General features: G+C 52.0%; 4 protein-coding genes across 6 annotated transcripts in view; 2 read left to right on the top strand and 2 right to left on the bottom strand.

The window, feature by feature from the left end:
- The window catches only part of UBASH3A (ubiquitin associated and SH3 domain containing A), a 698,439-nt gene that overhangs the window by 467,835 nt on the left and 212,134 nt on the right, over nt 1-18,470 (bottom strand). The gene's annotated exons all lie outside the window — the stretch shown is intronic.
- LOC120994272 (histone H1B-like) lies at nt 10,795-11,433 on the top strand. The gene has a single exon (XM_040422712.1). It carries the CDS (start codon nt 10,795-10,797, stop codon nt 11,431-11,433), a length of 639 nt encoding a protein of 212 aa, XP_040278646.1.
- Nucleotides 14,580-15,045, bottom strand: LOC120994274 (histone H3). Its single transcript, XM_040422714.1, has one exon. It carries the CDS (start codon nt 15,043-15,045, stop codon nt 14,635-14,637), a length of 411 nt encoding a protein of 136 aa, XP_040278648.1. The 3' UTR covers nt 14,580-14,634.
- On the top strand, nt 17,175-17,573 carry LOC120994277 (histone H2A type 1-like). Its single transcript, XM_040422718.1, has one exon. It carries the CDS (start codon nt 17,175-17,177, stop codon nt 17,565-17,567), a length of 393 nt encoding a protein of 130 aa, XP_040278652.1. The 3' UTR covers nt 17,568-17,573.

Below are 18,470 nucleotides of genomic sequence, written 5' to 3'. Positions count from 1 at the left end.
TTGTTTTTTACATGTTCTATTTTATTCCTTATAGTTTTTCAGTGCTTCCGTGCTACCCTAGTAGGCTGGGGTGCGCATCTTCAGGACATGACAGTCCAGGGAACTGGGACACCTCAGGAGAGGTTATTGTCATCAAATCTCCTGGAGATCAGAGCAATCAGACTAGCTCTTTTTCATTTTGCTCTTTTCATTCGAGGGAAGGCAGTGAAGGTACAATCAGACAGCATGACCGCTGTGCTGTATATCAACAAGCAGGGAGGCACGAGGTCACAAAGTCTCCTGAGAGAGATAGGGGTGATATTGGATTGGGCAGAACGGAACCTCACCCACTTATCAGCCGTTCACATTCGCGGAGTTCTCAATGTGATTGCGGATCGCCTGAGCCGAGGTCTTCCAACCGGAGAATGGTCACTTCATCCAGAGGTCTTCAAGGAGATAACACTCAAGTGGGGCATGCCAGAGAACGATCTCATGGCAACAAGGTTCAACACCAAGGTGGAGAGGTATTGCTCCCTTTTCAGGGAGGACAACTCGGTGGCTATAGATGCTCTGTCAATCCCATGGAGGTTCAGGCTGGCCTACATCTTCCCTACAATTTCCTTGATACCAAGGGTCTTGATGAAAATCAGGCAGGACCAAGCATCAGTTATCGCCATTATCCCATACTGGCCGAAAAGAGCTTGGTTTACCCAACTCTTACAGATGAGTCGGGGTCAATTTCTCAGCCTTCCTCCAAAGAGAGTACTGGTGTCAGGGGACACCCAGATCTCCTCAAATCTTCAACCTAACGGCCTGGAGGTTGACCAGTCCCTTCCAAGGATAGAAGGGCTATCAGGGTCTGTCTTGAGAACCTTAGAGTACTCCAGATCAGAAGCTACCAATAAGGCCTACTCCAGAATCTGGAAGATCTTTTCATCCTGGTGTACAAGGCATCAGCAAACATCCGCTGAAGCTTCCATCCCGATAATTCTCCAATTTCTTCAAGACGGTCTGGACAGGGGGCTATCACCAGCTACCCTTAAAGTGCAGATTTCAGCAATCTCTGCTTGTCTCAACAGAGCTATTTCTCAAGACCCCCTTATCAAGAGATTCCTGAAGGGAGCCTTCAAGATTTAAGCCTACAGTAATCAAACCTATCCCTGTTTGGGATTTATCGGTCGTGCTCAGGGGGTTATCATCTCCCCCCTTTGAGCCCCTGGAGGAGGCGGGATTCAAGTTCCTGACCTGGAAGATCACCTTCTTGTTGGCTGTTACCTCTGCAAAGCGAGTTGGGGAACTCCAGGCTTTTTCTGCCTTTGAGCCTTATACAAAGTTCCTGCAGGATCGGGTACTTCTCAAATTTTTGCCTACTTTCATCCCAAAGGTTCCTTCCTTTGACAATATTAACCAGGTGATCTCCCTGCCAACGTTGGCTCCACCCCCCTCCTCTGAGGAAAGAGAGCTCTATACCCTCGACATTTCGAGATGTCTTAAGATTTACTTGGAACGCTCCAAGGTATTTACTTTTTTCCGGTACCCATAAGGGGAGGAAAGCCTCTAAGCCCTCCATCAGTCGCTGGATTAAAGAGGCAATTCGGGAGTCTTATATGTCTCAGGGCTCAGAGCCCCCTGAATTTGTAAGGGCCCACTCTACTCGAGCAGTGGCCACTTCTTTTGCAGAGAGAAGCTCGATCCCATTGGACGTGATCTGTAAGTCAGCTTCTTGGAGTTCTCACTCCACTTATATCTCACACTATAGAGTGGATACTAGAATACATAGTTATTCCTCATTTGGCCGGACAGTGTTATCTTCCGCCAGGCATGAGGACCCTCCCATGGGGGTTTCTACTTGCAAAATCCCCATCTGTGCCAATGGTTAGGACTAGAGTTGAGCAAACACCTGGATGTTCGGGTTCGAGAAGTTCGGCCGAACTTCCCGGAAATGTTCGGGTTCGGGATCCGAACTCGACCCGAACCCGAACCCCATTGAAGTCAATGGGGACCCGAACTTTTTGGCACTAAAAAGGCTGTAAAAATAGCCCAGGAAAGGGCTAGAGGGCTGCAAAAGGCGGCAAAATGTAGGTAAATCCCCTGCAAACAAATGTGGATAGGGAAATGAATAAAAATGAAAAATAAAATAAATTAAAATTAACCAATATCGATTGGAGAGAGGTCTCATGGCAGAGAATCATAGCAGAGAATCAGGCTTAAAGTCATAGCAGAGAATCAGGCTTCACGTCACCCACCACTGGAACAAGCCATTGTCAGATATTTAGGTCCCGGCACCCAGACAGAGGAGAGAGGTCCCATAGCAGAGAATTAGGCTTAATGTCATAGCAGAGAATCAGGCTTCATGTCATAGCAGAGAATCAGGCTTCACGTCACCCACCACTGGAACAGGCCACTGTCAGATATTTTTAGGCCCCGGCACCCAGACAGAGGAGAGAGGTCCCATTGCAGAGAATCAGGCTTCATGGCATAGCAGAGAATCAGGCTTCACGTCACCCACCACTGGAACAGGCCACTGTCAGATATTTTTAGGCCCCGGCACCCAGACAGAGGAGAGAGGTCCCATAGCAGAGAATCAGGCTTCATGTCATAGCAGAGAATCAGGCTTCATGTCATAGCAGAGAATCAGGCTTCATGTCACCCACCACTGGAACAGGCCACTGTCAGATATTTTTAGGCCCCGGCACCCAGACAGAGGAGAGAGGTCCCATAGCAGAGAATCAGGCTTCATGTCATAGCAGAGAATCAGGCTTCATGTCATAGCAGAGAATCAGGCTTCATGTCACCCACCACTGGAACAGGCCACTGTCAGATATTTTTAGGCCCCGGCACCCAGACAGAGGAGAGAGGTCCCATAGCAGAGAATCAGGCTTCATGTCATAGCAGAGAATCAGGCTTCATGTCACCCAACACTGGAACAGGCCACTGTCAGATATTTTTAGGCCCAGACAGAGGAGAGAGGTCCCATAGCAGAGAATCAGGCTTCATGTCACCCACCACTGGAACAAGCCACTGTCAGATATTTTTAGGCCCCGGCACCCAGACAGAGGAGAGGTTCATTCAACTTTGGGTTGCCCCGCAATATAATGGTAAAATGAAAATAAAAATAGGATTGAATGAGGAAGTGCCCTGGAGTACAATAATATATGGTTAAGGGGAGGTAGTTAATGTCTAATCTGCACAAGGGATGGACAGGTCCTGTGGGATATTGTGTGACGGATCCATCTGTATAGACCTATATTGCTGGTTCGTCTGTTTGCCTTCATTTCACTGGATTTCCTGTCCGTATGCCCCTGTTCGTGTGTTTCCCCAAATACTGATTGAAACTACCGAACGGACGGCCACCCAGGAGAAGAGTGTGCTGCTAGTTAACCTAAATGGCCTCATTGTTCACAAAGGACTTGAACTAACTTGAACTCCTGGTCTAATTCGTGCCATTTTGGGATGTTAAATGTCTGTGTATTAAAAAGGGTTGTCCCATTGTGTGTTTAAATGGTGATTTCTGTTCTGTTGTCCCCACATGTGTATTGGTGATTTCCCTCTGTCTTGAGAGATAATTAGATTACTCCTCGGGTGTCTCCAGGGCAGAGAGGAGGAAACCATGATGCATTGTGGGGATGTATTGTTCTGTAGTGCTGCATGTCTGTCTTGTGTCACAGTCTCCATTCTGGTCCCCTAGGGGCGTGTCCACCAGATGGAGACCTGCATAAATACGGGCGGGTAGCCCTCAATAAAATTGATTCCTGTTTGACCTTCAAGACGGAGCTTGGTCTCGTTTGTGGAGGGATTTATTATTGGGACAGCGCTTTCGTTTATTGCTAGCTGTGGAAGGAGTTCGACTGAATTGCTGATCGGGAGTGCCGCGTTCGTATGCTCCATTCGGGAGTTTGACGATCGGCTGGATTAAAAACTGCATTTCTGGAGAAAGGGGATTATTCACTAAACGGCGGCTTCATCTACCTGGCGGTGAGTGTCGTAACACCATGCTTGGTTCATTTTTATGAAGGTCAGCTTGTCCACATTGGCTGTAGACAGGCGGCTGCGTTTGTCTGTAATGACGCCCCCTGCCGTGCTGAATACATGTTCAGACAAAACGCTGGCCGCCGGGCAGGCCAGCACCTCCAAGGCATAAAAGGCTAGCTCTGGCCACGTGGACAATTTGGAGACCCAGAAGTTGAATGGGGCCGAACCATCAGTCAGTACGTGGAGGGGTGTGCACAGGTACTGTTCCACCATGTTAGTGAAATGTTGCCTCCTGCTAACACGTTCCGTATCAGGTGGTGGTGCAGTTAGCTGTGGCGTGGTGACAAAACTTTTCTACATCTCTGCCATGCTAACCCTGCCCTCAGAGGAGCTGGGCGTGACACAGCTGCGTTGGCGACCTCTTGCTCCTCCTCTGCCTTCGCCTTGGGCTTCCACTTGTTCCCCTGTGACATTTGGGAATGCTCTCAGTAGCGCGTCTACCAACGTGCGCTTGTACTCGCGCATCTTCCTATCACGCTCCAGTGCAGGAAGTAAGGTGGGCACATTGTCTTTGTACCGGGGATCCAGCAGGGTGGCAACCCAGTAGTCCGCACACGTTAAAATGTGGGCAACTCTGCTGTCATTGCGCAGGCACTGCAGCATGTAGTCGCTCATGTGTGCCAGGCTGCCCAGAGGTAAGGACAAGCTGTCCTCTGTGGGAGGCGTATCGTCATCGTCCTGCGTTTCCCCCCAGCCACGCACCAGTGATGGGCCCGAGCTGCTTTGGGTGCCACCCCGCTGTGAACATGCTTCATCCTCATCCTCCTCCACCTCGTCCTCCAGTAGTGGGCCCTGTCTGGCCACATTTGTACCTGGCCTCTGGTGTTGCAAAAAACCTCCCTCTGAGTCACTTTGAAGAGACTGGCCTGAAAGTGCTAAAAATGACCCCTCTTCCTCCTCTTCCTCTTGGGCCACCTCCTCTTCCATCATCGCCTGCAGCGTTTTTTCAAGGAGACATAGAAGTGGGATAGTAACGCTGATAACGGCGTCATCGCCACTGGCCATGTTGGTGGAGTACTCGAAACAGCGCAACGAGGAACACAGGTCTCGCATGGAGGCCCAGTCATTGGTGGTGAAGTGGTGCTGTTCCGCAGTGCGACTGACCCGTGCGTGCTGCAGCTGAAACTCCACTATGGCCTGCTGCTGCTCGCACAGTCTGTCCAGCATGTGCAAGGTGGAGTTCCACCTGGTGGGCACGTCGCATATGAGGCGGTGAGCGGGAAGGCCGAAGTTACGCTGTAGAGCAGACAGGCGAGCAGCGGCAGGATGTGAACGCCGGAAGCGCGCACAGACGGCCCGCACTTTATGCAGCAGCTCTGACATGTCGGGGTGGTTGTGAATGAACTTCTGCACCACCAAATTCAGCACATGCGCCAGGCAAGGGATGTGCGTCAAACCGGCTAGTCCCAGAGCTGCAACGAGATTTCGCCCATTATCGCACACCACCAGGCCGGGCTTGAGGCTCACCGGCAGCAACCACTCGTCGGTCTGTTGTTCAAGGCCCGTCCACAGCTCCTGCGCGGTGTGGGGTTTGTCCCCCAAACATATGAGTTTCAGAATGGCCTGCTGACGTTTACCCCGGGCTGCTTACGGCCACATGAGGCCTAGTATTTGTGAGGCCTAGTATTTAGGCGCTGGGTGACAGGTATACGTTTACGGACAGAATTAGACTTGGAAATGCACGGTAGCGTGTGAAGTTATTGAGGATGACCCTATCCGCACCTTCAATCTAATCTACCCTTTTATGGATAGATTTAACCTTGGCCTGATAGAGCAGAAAACAATTATTTAGGGAATTGCTAAATTGGGAATTGTATTTAACCCAAAACAAAAACTGTGCTTCGGCAGACAGTATTACAGTTGGCTAGCCACAGCTGAAACACCAGATTTAGGGTACTGCTATTTTTGGCAATTGTATTTTACCCCTCAATAAAATAGCAAGCACAGCCAAGCCCCTGATGTAGGATATAGCAAAAAAAAAAAAAAAACACTATTGATGGTTAAAAATGGACTTGGTGGCAGCTTGTGCTGGCGCACCACAAGACACAAAATGGCCGCCGATCACCCCAGAAAAAAGTGGGCAGCCTTAAAACAGTGAGCAATTGAATAGCAGAGGTTGTATGATACACAGCTGTATATCGATCACTTCAGTAAGTAAATCCCTGCCTAATCTCGCTGTGGCGAAACCCGCCTTGCCACTGGGCATTGGAGAGGCCTGGCTGCCCGCCTCCTACCTGCTGACTATGGCCCCTGGTGAATTTGTACGTTTGAATGCAATATTTGGGCATGTGGTATTTTAGATTGCTGCTACTGGCCCTTTAATGGCCATCCGTGGACATGTTATGACTTTTAGGAACAATGCCCCTTTAAGACTGTGTAGCAGATTGCATTCAGGCCGTCTTTAATATTATGTATGTTATTATGGGTTCGGTTAAATTGTATTGCGGTGTGTTGTGGACTGTATATATCTTGCTCTTACTGTAATGTTTGCATGTTACAGGCATTGTTGTTCTGGGCCTCTTCTCCTCCCCCTTTTTCCTGTCCCATTGTTTCTAGTCATGGCTGTGATGGCCTCTTGGGGCAAGTAGTATGACGCTTGTTGATTGGCTGCTGTGCAGTCTTTCAAAAAGCGCCAAGAAAGCGCCGAACACCGAACCCGGACTTTTACGAAAATGTTCGGGTCCTTGTCACGGACACCCCAAAATTCGGTACGAACCCGAACTATACAGTTCGGGTTCGCTCATCCCTAGTTAGGACGTAAGGGAATCGTTAATTTCTAACGATAATTTGTTTTCCCTTAGTCCTAACAGTGGCACAGAAATCCCCCCCCCCCTTTTTTAGTAATTGTGGTTATTTTTGTCTACTTGTAATTACACGATGTCCGGAGGGTCACTCCCCTCTTTATTGGGGGCAGGGAGGGCGTGTATATGTCAGTTTTTTATTATTTGATTAAAACTTCCACCTGTCCTAACCAGTCCACAGGGGCAGAATACCCCATCTGTGCCACTGGTTAGGACTAAGGGAAAACAAATTATCGTTAGAAATTAGTGATTTTATATACACAGCTGAGATGGTTATGCTGTTTTATTACTGAATGTTATTATCACTTTAGAACATGATTGGGTGAATATGTAAGGGGGGGATGTGACCTTTCTGGGGGACAACCCCTCAACCAATCCGGATTGAATGTTACACCTATATAAGTATTGAGCTTCACTTGTAAACCACATGTAGCTGAGAAAGACCTGGGTGTCCAGACGTTGCTGTATCCTTTCAGTGTGATTAAACGCTAAGCTTTGATTCAAGAACAAGAGGGCCGCGACTTTTCTGAAGTTTTTTCTACGTTTGAGGGGTCCCTGAGGCCGGGAGCTGACGCCACGAGCAGCGCCGCCATACCACGGACTATGTGTTCCAGGAAGTGGTGCTGTCCTATTCCATTTATTATGTGGAGCCCTCGGGAAGCACTAGGAGCATCCATCAACGGAGGTACCCAGTAGGGGTGCTAGGAGACCCGTTACAATACTATTCTGTGCTGTACTATACTGTGCTGTACTATACTGTGCTGTACTATACTGTGCTGTACTATACTATACTGTACTGTACTATACTGTGCTGTACTGTACTATACTATGCTGTGCTGTACTATACTGTACTATACTGTGCTGTACTATACTATGCTGTGCTGTACTATACTGTGCTGTACTATACTATGCTGTACTATACTGTATCATACTGTGCTGTACTATACTATGCTGTGCTGTACTATACTGTACTATACTGTGCTGTACTATACTGTACTATACTATGCTGTACTGTGCTGTACTATACTATGCTGTACTGTGCTGTACTGTACTGTACTATACTGTGCTGTACTATTCTGTGCTGTACTATACTGTGCTGTACTGTACTGTGCTGTACTATACTGTGCTGTACTATACTGTACTATACTATGCTGTGCTATACTGTACTATACTATGCTGTGCTGTACTATACTGTACTATACTGTGCTGTACTATACTATGCTGTGCTGTACTATACTGTGCTGTACTATACTGTACTATACTGTGCTGTACTATACTATACTGTGCTGTACTATACTATACTGTACTATACTGTGCTGTGATGTACTATACTGTGCTGTACTATACTGTACTATACTGTGCTGTACTATACTGTACTATACTATACTATACTGTACTATACTATACTGTGCTGTACTGTACTATACTATGCTGTACTATACTATGCTATGCTGTACTATACTATACTGTGCTGTACTATACTATACTGTGCTGTACTATACTATGCTGTACTGTGCTGTACTATAATATACTATACTTTTGCTATACTATAATATACTGTACTATGCTGTACTAGACTGTACTATACTAGAATATTCTATACTGTACTATAATATAATGTGCTGTACTATACTATGATGTACTATACTGTGCTGTACTATACTATACTATAATATACTGTACTATAATATAATGTGCTGTACTATACTGTACTATAATATACTGTACTATGCTGTGCTGTACTATTAAATACTGTACAGTACTATACTGTACTATAATATACTGTACTATGCTGTACTATACTGTACTATAATATACTGTACTATACTGTGATGTACTATACTATACTGTACTATCCTGTGCTATACTGTACTATGATGTACTATAATGTGCTGTACTATACTATGCTATACTATAATATACTGTACTATACTATACTGTACTATAATATACTGTACTATCCTGTGCTATACTATAATGTGCTGTACTATACTATGCTATACTATATTATGCTGTACTATACTGTGCTGTATTATACTATAATATACTGTGCTGTAATATACTGTACTGTACTATACTATGATGTACTAAAATATACTGTACTCTACTGTACTTTACTATACTGTGCTGTATTATACTGCACTATAATATACTGTACTATACTATAATAAACTGTACTAAACTATAATATACTGTACTATGCTATAATATACTGTACTATACTATGCTGTACTATTATATACTGTACTATCATATACTGTACTATACTGTACTATAATATACTGTACTATACTATGCTGTAATATACTATAATATACTATACTGTACTATAATATACTGGACTCTACTGTGCTGTAGTATACTGTACTATACTATGCTGTACTATAATATAATGTACTATAATATACAATACTGTGCTGTACTATACTGTGCTGTACTATAATATACTGTACTATACTATGCTGTACTATAATATACAATACTGTGCTGTACTATACTATACTGTGCTGTACTATAATATAATGTGCTGTACTATAATATACTGTACAATACTGTACTATACCATACCGTGCTGTACTATAATATACTGTACTATGCAATACTATAATATACTGTACTATACTATGCAATACTATAATATACTGTACTATAATATACAATACTGTGCTGTACTATACTGTGCTATAATATACTGTACTATAATATACTATACTACACTATACTGTATTATACTGTGCTATACTATACTGTGCTGTACTATAATATACTGTACTATACTATGCTGTACTATAATATAATGTGCTGTACTATAATATACTGTACAATACCATACCGTGCTGTACTGTACTATAATATACTGTACTATACTGTGCTGTACTATACTATAATATACTATACTGTCCTGTACTATACTATACTTTGCTGTACTATAATATACTGTACTGTACTATAATATACTGTCCTATAATATACTATACTGTCCTATACTATACTGCGCTGTACTATACTGTACTATTATATACTGTACTATACTATAATATACTGTACTATTATATACTGTACTATACTATAATATACTATACTATAATATACTATACTTTTGCCGTATTGTACTGAGATTACGGAGGTGCAATGAGGGGGATTATAGGGGCAGTTTTCTCTACTTTTCTTACTCCCCAGAATGTTTCCGGGGGTCAGTAAAGCGGGGTCCACACTTCTGGGGGGCGGGGCCATACTCTGCCCCATTGTACCGGCACCCCCTCTGCTGCAGCCAGGAGCCCAGGAGAGAAGTCCTCTGTCATCTGCGGAGCCCTGACCACAAGACGCATCTCTGCTCCCTGAGAGCCCTGTACACACATGAGGCGGCATCACTGCGGCGGGGAATGTGCGGGGACACGGAGCACTGGAGCCGGCAGGGAGCGGAGGCCGCCGCCTGTGTTACCCTCCCGGGCTCTCCGCGGCTCCAGCTCCTCCCCGCAGCGTCCAAGCAGCTTCCTGCGGCCCCACCTTGTGGGAAAGAGCCCTGGGATGGGGACGAGGGCCGGGAAGAGAGGGAACGAGCCCCCGCAGCGGAGCCATCGGGCCGGATCCAGCCGGATGTGCAGAACGTCAGGCAGAGCGGGAGGACTGTGGCGGAGATCCCGGGGCCTGCTCCGGCCTCCTCCGCCACAGACGGCGACACACGGTGAGGGGGGATGTCCGGGAGGAGGAAGGCGCGGAGAAGGCGGCCTCTCCTGTCCGGTTCTAGCCGCTAAAGGGCTCTTCTCCCGGGCAGGGAAGCACAAGGGGAGAGCGGAGCGGCAGCCGGGCTGAGAGGGGTGAAGGCGGGGCCTGTGTCCAGTGTCAGCCAATAGACGCGCAGGAGGGCGGAGCTCGGCAGCCAATCACTGCGCAGCGCTGCACATATAAGAGGCGGCCCCGGCTCCGGCCTCAGTGTTTTCTCCAGGAGAAGTCTTTGTGTTCTCTCCCCACGTCTCACACGATGGCAGAGACCTCGCCAGCAGCCGCCGCTCCTCCTCCCGCCGAAGCGGCCGCCAAGTCCAAGAAGCAGCCGAGGAAATCCGCCGCGGCAGCAGGGGGCGCCAAGAAAAGCAAGAAGCCGTCCGGTCCCAGCGTGTCCGAGCTCCTGGTCACAGCCGTGTCCGCCTCCAAGGAGCGCAGCGGGGTGTCTCTGGCCGCCCTGAAGAAGGCTCTGGCTGCCGGAGGATGCGATGTAGAGAAGAACAATAGCCGCATCAAGGTGGCCATCAGGGCTCTGGTCACCAAGGGGACCCTCACCCAGGTGAAGGGCAGCGGCGCCTCCGGCTCCTTCAAGCTCAACAAGAAGCAGCAGGAGACCAAGGACAAGGCGGCGGCCAAGAAGAAGAAGCCGGCGGCGGCCAAGAAACCTGCAGCTACTGCGGCCAAGAAACCCGCTAAATCCCCGAAGAAGCCCAAGAAGGCTCCGGCCAAGAGCCCGAAAAAGGCTAAGAAACCAGCCGCGGCCAAGAGCCCCAAGAAGCCGAAGGCTGCTCCCAAGAAGCTGGCCAAGAGTCCGGCTAAGAAGGCGGCCAAACCCAAGGCTGCCAAGAGTCCGGCTAAGAAAGCGGCGAAAGCCAAGAAGAGCGCGGCCAAGAAGTAACTGGCGCCGCCCGCACCTCTCCCCCAAAGGCTCTTCTCAGAGCCACCACCTCCTCCTCAGACGAGCTCCACTCCGCCCTTCTGCCCTCGTTCTCCGCTCACAGCGGGCGGGGGCTCCGGCTGCTCTGCGGGCAGGAATAGGGGGCGGGTTAACCCTGTCAGCGCCGCTCTCTTCCGTCTATCAGGGCCTCGCTGCTCGGCTGATAACCGCCCCTCACTGCGCCCCGCCCCCTGCTGTAGTGATGCCGCCGCTGAGTGTACTGTGCGTGCAGGGGGGTCGTGCGCTCTATCCCTGGACACCAGCGCAGCGATGGAGCCGCTCTTCTCCGCACAGTGAATACGGGACTGTTCTCCCCTTCTCCGGTGGGGGGCGGGAGAAGGCGGCCACTGACGGGTTAATACTGAGCAGGCTATGGGGGCGGGGCTATAGAACTAGTACCTTGGCTTTTGAAATTCCCGCTCAATTACCGTCCGGTTACAATTCAGCGGCCGTGGACAAGCTCCGCCCTCGGCTCATCTGAATGGATGGATGTGAGCCCCGCCCCCCCCCCGGCTCAGGTGAATAGATGGATGTGAGCCCCGCCCCTCCCCTCCTGATGCTCCGCCCCCGGCTCACCTAAATAAATTTATGAGTTCCGCCCCTACTGCTACTCCGCCCACCAGCTCAGCTGAATAGATGAATGTGAGCCCCTCCCCTCCTGCTGCTCCGCCCACCGGCTCAGCTGAATGGATGATGTGAGCCCCGCCCCTCCTGCTGCTCCGCCCCTCGCTCTTCTCAGAGCCCCCACCTTCTCTAGGACGGAGCTGCCGCATTGTGTGAATACATGGAAGCCTCATGTCCGAGGCGGATTATTCCCTCATTATAGACCACTGATCGGGAGGATGAGGGGAGTAGTGATCGTATACTCGGGAGGATGAGGGGAGTAGTGATCAGACAGAGAGAAGGATGGGGGGAGTAGTGATTGGACACTTGAGGAGGATGAGGGGAGTAGTGATTGGACACTTGAGGAGGATGGGGGGAGTAGTGATTGGACACTTGAGGAGGATGAGGGGAGTAGTGATTGGACACTTGAGGAGGATGGGGGGAGTAGTGATCGGACACTTGAGGAGGAGGATGGGGGGAGTAGTGATCGGACACTTGAGGAGGAGGATGGGGGGAGTAGTGATCAGACAGAGAGAAGGATGGGGGGAGTAGTGATCGGACACTTGAGGAGGATGAGGGGAGTAGTGATCGGACACTTGAGGAGGATGAGGGGAGTAGTGATTGGACACTTGAGGAGGATGGGGGGAGTAGTGATCGGACACTTGAGGAGGAGGATGGGGGGAGTAGTGATCGGACACTTGAGGAGGAGGATGGGGGGAGTAGTGATCGGACACTTGAGGAGGATGGGGGGAGTAGTGATTGGACACTTGAGGAGAATGGGGGGAGTAGTGATTGGACACTTGAGGAGGATGGGGGGAGTAGTGATTGGACACTTGAGGAGGATGGGGGGAGTAGGGATTGGACACTTGAGGAGGATGGGGGGAGTAGGGATTGGACACTTGAGGAGGATGGGGGGAGTAGTGATTGGACACTTGAGGAGGAGGAGGTAGTGAAGGACGAGCGGCTGGATGGATGCACAGAGCCGGGCACTCGGGGATACACCGGTGCTATGGGGGCGTGTCCTCACAAGCCTTTCCAGGTTATCTGCTCCCTCATTGGCTGCAGGATTTAGCGCTGAAAACTGGGTTTGGATTCGGCCAATCACAGAGGAGTTCTCCTGCGCCATCCGGGTATAAGAAGTGACGGGCGGAGCGGGGCTGTCAGTCTCATCTGTACAGAGAAGAGGACGATGTCTGGACGCGGCAAACAAGGAGGCAAAGTCCGGGCTAAGGCCAAGACCCGCTCCTCCCGGGCAGGGCTCCAGTTCCCGGTCGGCCGAGTGCACAGGCTCCTCCGCAAGGGCAACTACGCCCAGAGGGTGGGCGCCGGCGCTCCCGTCTACTTGGCCGCTGTGCTCGAGTATCTCACCGCCGAGATCCTGGAGCTGGCCGGCAATGCCGCCCGCGACAACAAGAAGACCCGCATCATCCCCCGCCACCTGCAGCTGGCCGTGCGCAACGACGAGGAGCTCAACAAGCTGCTGGGCGGCGTCACCATCGCCCAGGGAGGCGTCCTGCCCAACATCCAGGCCGTGCTGCTGCCCAAGAAGACCGAGAGCACCAAGTCGGCCAAGAGCAAGTGAGCCCGGCTCTGCTGCTGCTGCTGTGCCCCCCGGAACCAAAGGCTCTTCTAAGAGCCCCCCACATGGTCTGTACGACTGAGCTGGCGATGCCGCTGATCTCCGCTCTGGAGGCGGCGTCACACAGGGGCACTTACCGCTCCTGACTAGAGGTGGGAAGTTTGGATCTTTGGCTTCAGTTGGTGACAAGTGACCCGGAGCCGGATAGGTAATAAGTGTCCGATCAGTGGTGACCGGACTGAGGACTAGGAAGGGGGGGCTGGGGCCCCTGATCTGGGCATTATACTGAGTGGGGGGCCCTGATCTGGGCATTATACTGAGTGGGGGGCCCTGATCTGGGCATTATACTGAGTGGGGGGCCCTGATCTGGGCATTATACTGAGTGGGGGGCGCTCTATTCTATGGACAGCACTGCCGGGGGCTTTATACTGCTGCAGCCGGTCAGAGACTCCGTGTATTGTTCTAGGAGTCGGATCATTGGATTCTTAGCCTCAGTGCACGACTCCCTGGACCGTGTGCGCCTCCGCTCTGATTGGCTGCTGGCCTCCCCTCCTCCGACATGAATCGGACATCACCGCTCCTGACCTGCTGCGACTACGGGCAGACATTGCTGCTGTAGAGGGTTTGGCCGCTGAATTCTAACCGCTCTGTAATTGAGCGGGAATTTCAAAAGCCAGGAGATCAGCCAATCACTGTAAAGCACTTGTCCTATAGCTCCGCCCCCAGCAGCGCTGAGTGGAGATGGCGGGGGGGCAGGGAGGATGGAGGCGGTTATCGGTCACGGTCAGCGAGTCCCTGATAGACGGGGGGAGATACAGAGAGCGCTTTTAGAATAAAGGAACTGCTCTCACTAATTAGAGCGCTGAAAGGGTTAACCCGCCTCCTGTGAGCAGAGGTGGAGAATGGAGGTCGGAGTGGAGCTCGTCTCTGGAGGAGGTGGCGGCTCTGAGAAGAGCCTTTGTTGGGTGCGGGGCGCAGATCTAAGCCCTCTCCCCTCGGATCCTGCGGGCCAGCTGGATATCCTTGGGCATGATGGTGACCCGCTTGGCGTGGATGGCGCAGAGATTGGTGTCCTCGAAGAGCCCGACCAGGTAAGCCTCGCTGGCCTCCTGCAGGGCCATGACGGCCGAGCTCTGGAAGCGAAGGTCGGTCTTGAAGTCCTGGGCGATCTCTCTCACCAGGCGCTGGAAGGGCAGCTTCCGGATGAGCAGCTCGGTGGACTTCTGGTAGCGCCGGATCTCCCGGAGAGCGACGGTCCCGGGCCGGTAGCGGTGCGGCTTCTTGACTCCGCCAGTGGCGGGGGCGCTCTTCCTGGCGGCCTTAGTGGCCAGCTGCTTGCGGGGAGCTTTCCCACCGGTGGACTTACGGGCTGTCTGCTTGGTTCTGGCCATGGCTCTGCAGAGATCTGTACACAGCAAGAGAGTGAAGTGAGGAACGGACCGTGCAGATCATTTATACTCCCGGCCTCGTCCTCATTGGCTCATGTAAACCACACCCCTACATCCCTATTGGTTTATTCGTACAATGATGTGCCCGCCAAAACTTCCGTTACCAATCATCGTTCACAAGAGGCGGAGCTCATCCTATCCGCCAGTCCCAGCTGATGGGCGTGTCTCCAGGTAATAAGCCCCTCCTACATGAAGTGGGAGGTCAGTCTCTTCCCACCGCCTCCTCCTCAGACGAGCTCCACTCCGCCCTTCTGCCCTCGTTCTCCGCTCACAGCGGGCGGGGGCTCCGGCTCCTCTGCGGGCAGGAATAGGGGGCGGGTTAACCCTGTCAGCGCCGCTCTCTTCCGTCTATCAGGGACTCGCTGCTCGGCTGATAACCGCCCCTCACTGCGCCCCGCCCCCTGCTGGTAGTGATGCCGCCGCTGAGTGTACTGTGCGTGCAGGGGGGTCGTGCGCTCTATCCCTGGACACCAGCGCAGCGATGGAGCCGCTCTTCTCCGCACAGTGAATACGGGACTGTTCTCCCCTTCTCCGGTGGGGGGCGGGAGAAGGCGGCCACTGACGGGTTAATACTGAGCAGGCTATGGGGGCGGAGCTACAGAACAAGTACGTTACAGTGATTGGCTGATCTCTGGCTTTTGAAATTCCCGCTCAATTACAGTGCGGTCAGAATCCAGCGGCCGTGGAGGAGCAGTCCATTACACACAGGGGACGAACCCTCTACAGCAGCAATGTCTGCCCGTACTCGCAGCAGGTCAGGAGCGGCAAGTGCCCCTGTGTGTAATGGACTGCTCCTCCACGGCCGCTGGATTCTGACCGGACTGTAATTGAGCGGGAATTTCAAAAGCCAGAGATCAGCCAATCACTGTAAAGCACTTGTTCTATAGCTCCGCCCCCTTCTCCAGCTCTGCGCTGGTGTCCGGGGATAGAGCGCACGGCGGGGCTCACATCCATCCATTAGCAGATCACTACTGCCCTCATCCTCCTCACTGGCTGACCACTACTCCCCTAATCATCCTCAATACCATATAACTACTTCACTCATTCTCCTCATTGCCCAACTTCTCTCTGGCCGATCATTCCTCCCCCTCACTGTCTGATCACTACTCCCCTCATCCTTCTCTCTGGCCGATCACTACTCCCCTCATCCTCCCGAGCATACGATCACTACTCCCCCCATCCTTCTCTTTGGCCGATCACTACTCCCCCCATCCTTCTCTTTGGCCGATCACTACTCCCCCCATCCTCCTCGCTGTCTGATCACTACTCCCCCTCATCCTCCTCGCTGTCTGATCACTACTCCCCTCATCCTCCCGAGTATACGATCACTACTTCCCCCATCCTCCCGATCTGGTCTATAATGAGGGAATAATCCGCCTCGGACATGAGGCTTCCATGTATTCACACAATGCGGCAGCTCCGTCCTAGAGAAGGTGGGGGCTCTGAGAAGAGCAGGGGGCGGAGACAGCAGGAGGGGCGGGGCGGAGGAGGAGGGGAGTAGTGATTGGACACTTGAGGAGGATGGGAGGAGTAGTGATTGGACACTTGAGGAGGATGGGGGGAGTAGTGATTGGACACTTGAGGAGGATGGGGGGAGTAGTGATCGGACACTTGAGGAGGAGGATGGGGGGAGTAGTGATTGGACACTTGAGGAGGAGGATGGGGGGAGTAGTGATCGGACACTGAGGAGGATGGGGGGAGTAGTGATTGGACACTTGAGGAGGAGGAGGGGGGGAGTAGTGATCGGACACTGAGGAGGATGAGGGGAGTAGTGATCGGACACTGAGGAGGATGGGGGGAGTAGTGATTGGACACTTGAGGAGGAGCAGGTAGTGAAGGACGAGCGGCTGGATGGATGCACAGAGCCGGGCACTCGGGGATACACCGGCGCTATGGGGGCGTGTCCTCACAAGCCTTTCCAGGTCATCTGCTTCCTCATTGGCTGCAGGATTTGGCGCTGAAAACTGGGTTTGGATTCGGCCAATCACAGAGGAGTTCTCCCTGCGCCATCCGGTATAAGAAGTGACGGGCGGAGCGGGGCTGTCAGTCTCATTTGTACAGAGAAGAGGACGATGTCTGGACGCGGCAAACAAGGAGGCAAAGTCCGGGCTAAGGCCAAGACCCGCTCCTCCCGGGCAGGGCTCCAGTTCCCGGTCGGCCGAGTGCACAGGCTCCTCCGCAAGGGCAACTACGCCCAGAGGGTGGGCGCCGGCGCTCCCGTCTACTTGGCCGCTGTGCTCGAGTATCTCACCGCCGAGATCCTGGAGCTGGCCGGCAATGCCGCCCGCGACAACAAGAAGACCCGCATCATCCCCCGCCACCTGCAGCTGGCCGTGCGCAACGACGAGGAGCTCAACAAGCTGCTGGGCGGCGTCACCATCGCCCAGGGAGGCGTCCTGCCCAACATCCAGGCCGTGCTGCTGCCCAAGAAGACCGAGAGCACCAAGTCGGCCAAGAGCAAGTGAGCCCGGCTCTGCTGCTGCTGTGCCCCCCGGAACCAAAGGCTCTTCTAAGAGCCCCCCACATGGTCTGTACGACTGAGCTGGCGATGCCGCTGATCTCCGCTGTGCAGGAGGCGTCACAGGGCCACTTACCGCTCCTGACCTGCTGCGAGTACGGGCAGACATTGCTGCTGTAGAGGGTTCGTCCCCTGTGTGTAATGGATTGCTCCTCCACGGCCGCTGGAATTGGGCGGGAATTTCAAAAGCCAGAGATCAGCCAATCACTGTAAAGCACTTGTTCTATAGCTCCGCCCCCTTCTCCAGCTCTCTGCGCTGGTGTCCGGGGATAGAGCGCACGGCGGGGCTCACATCCATCCATTAGCAGATCACTACTCCCCCCATCCTCCTCACTGTCTGATCACTACTCCCCTCATCCTCCTCACTGTCTGATCACTACTCCCCCATCCTTCTCTCTGGCCGATCACTACTCCCCTCATCCTCCCGAGTATACGATCACTACTCCCCCCATCCTCCCGATCAGTGGTCTATAATGAGGGAATAATCCGCCTCGGACATGAGGCTTCCATGTATTCACACAATGCGGCAGCTCCGTCCTAGAGAAGGTGGGGGCTCTGAGACGAGCGGGGGGCGGAGCAGGAGGAGGGGCGGGGCTCACATCATCCATTCAGCTGAGCCGGGGGCGGAGCTTCTCCACGGCCGCTGAATTCTTACCGGACGGTAATTGAGCGGGAATTTCAAAAGCCAAGGTAATAGTTCTATAGCCCCGCCCACATAGCCTGCTCAGTATTAACCCGTCAGTGGCCGCCTTCTCCTGGTGTCCAGGGATAGAGCGCAGCGGCGGCATCACTACCAGCAGAGGGCGGGGCGCAGTGAGGGGCGGTTATCAGCAGAGCAGCGAGGCCCTGA

Source organism: Bufo bufo, chromosome 3 (assembly GCF_905171765.1).
Source record: "Bufo bufo chromosome 3, aBufBuf1.1, whole genome shotgun sequence".
NCBI lineage: Eukaryota > Metazoa > Chordata > Amphibia > Anura > Bufonidae > Bufo > Bufo bufo.
This window is presented reverse-complemented; position numbering and strand designations above follow the sequence as displayed.

What these genes read in the sequence shown, in the direction of transcription:
- LOC120994277 (XM_040422718.1), top strand. Translation starts at nt 17,175, where the DNA reads ATGTCTGGACGCGGCAAACAAGGAGGCAAAGTCCGGGCTAAGGCCAAG.
- LOC120994272 (XM_040422712.1), top strand. Translation starts at nt 10,795, where the DNA reads ATGGCAGAGACCTCGCCAGCAGCCGCCGCTCCTCCTCCCGCCGAAGCG.
- LOC120994274 (XM_040422714.1), bottom strand. Translation starts at nt 15,045, where the DNA reads ATGGCCAGAACCAAGCAGACAGCCCGTAAGTCCACCGGTGGGAAAGCT.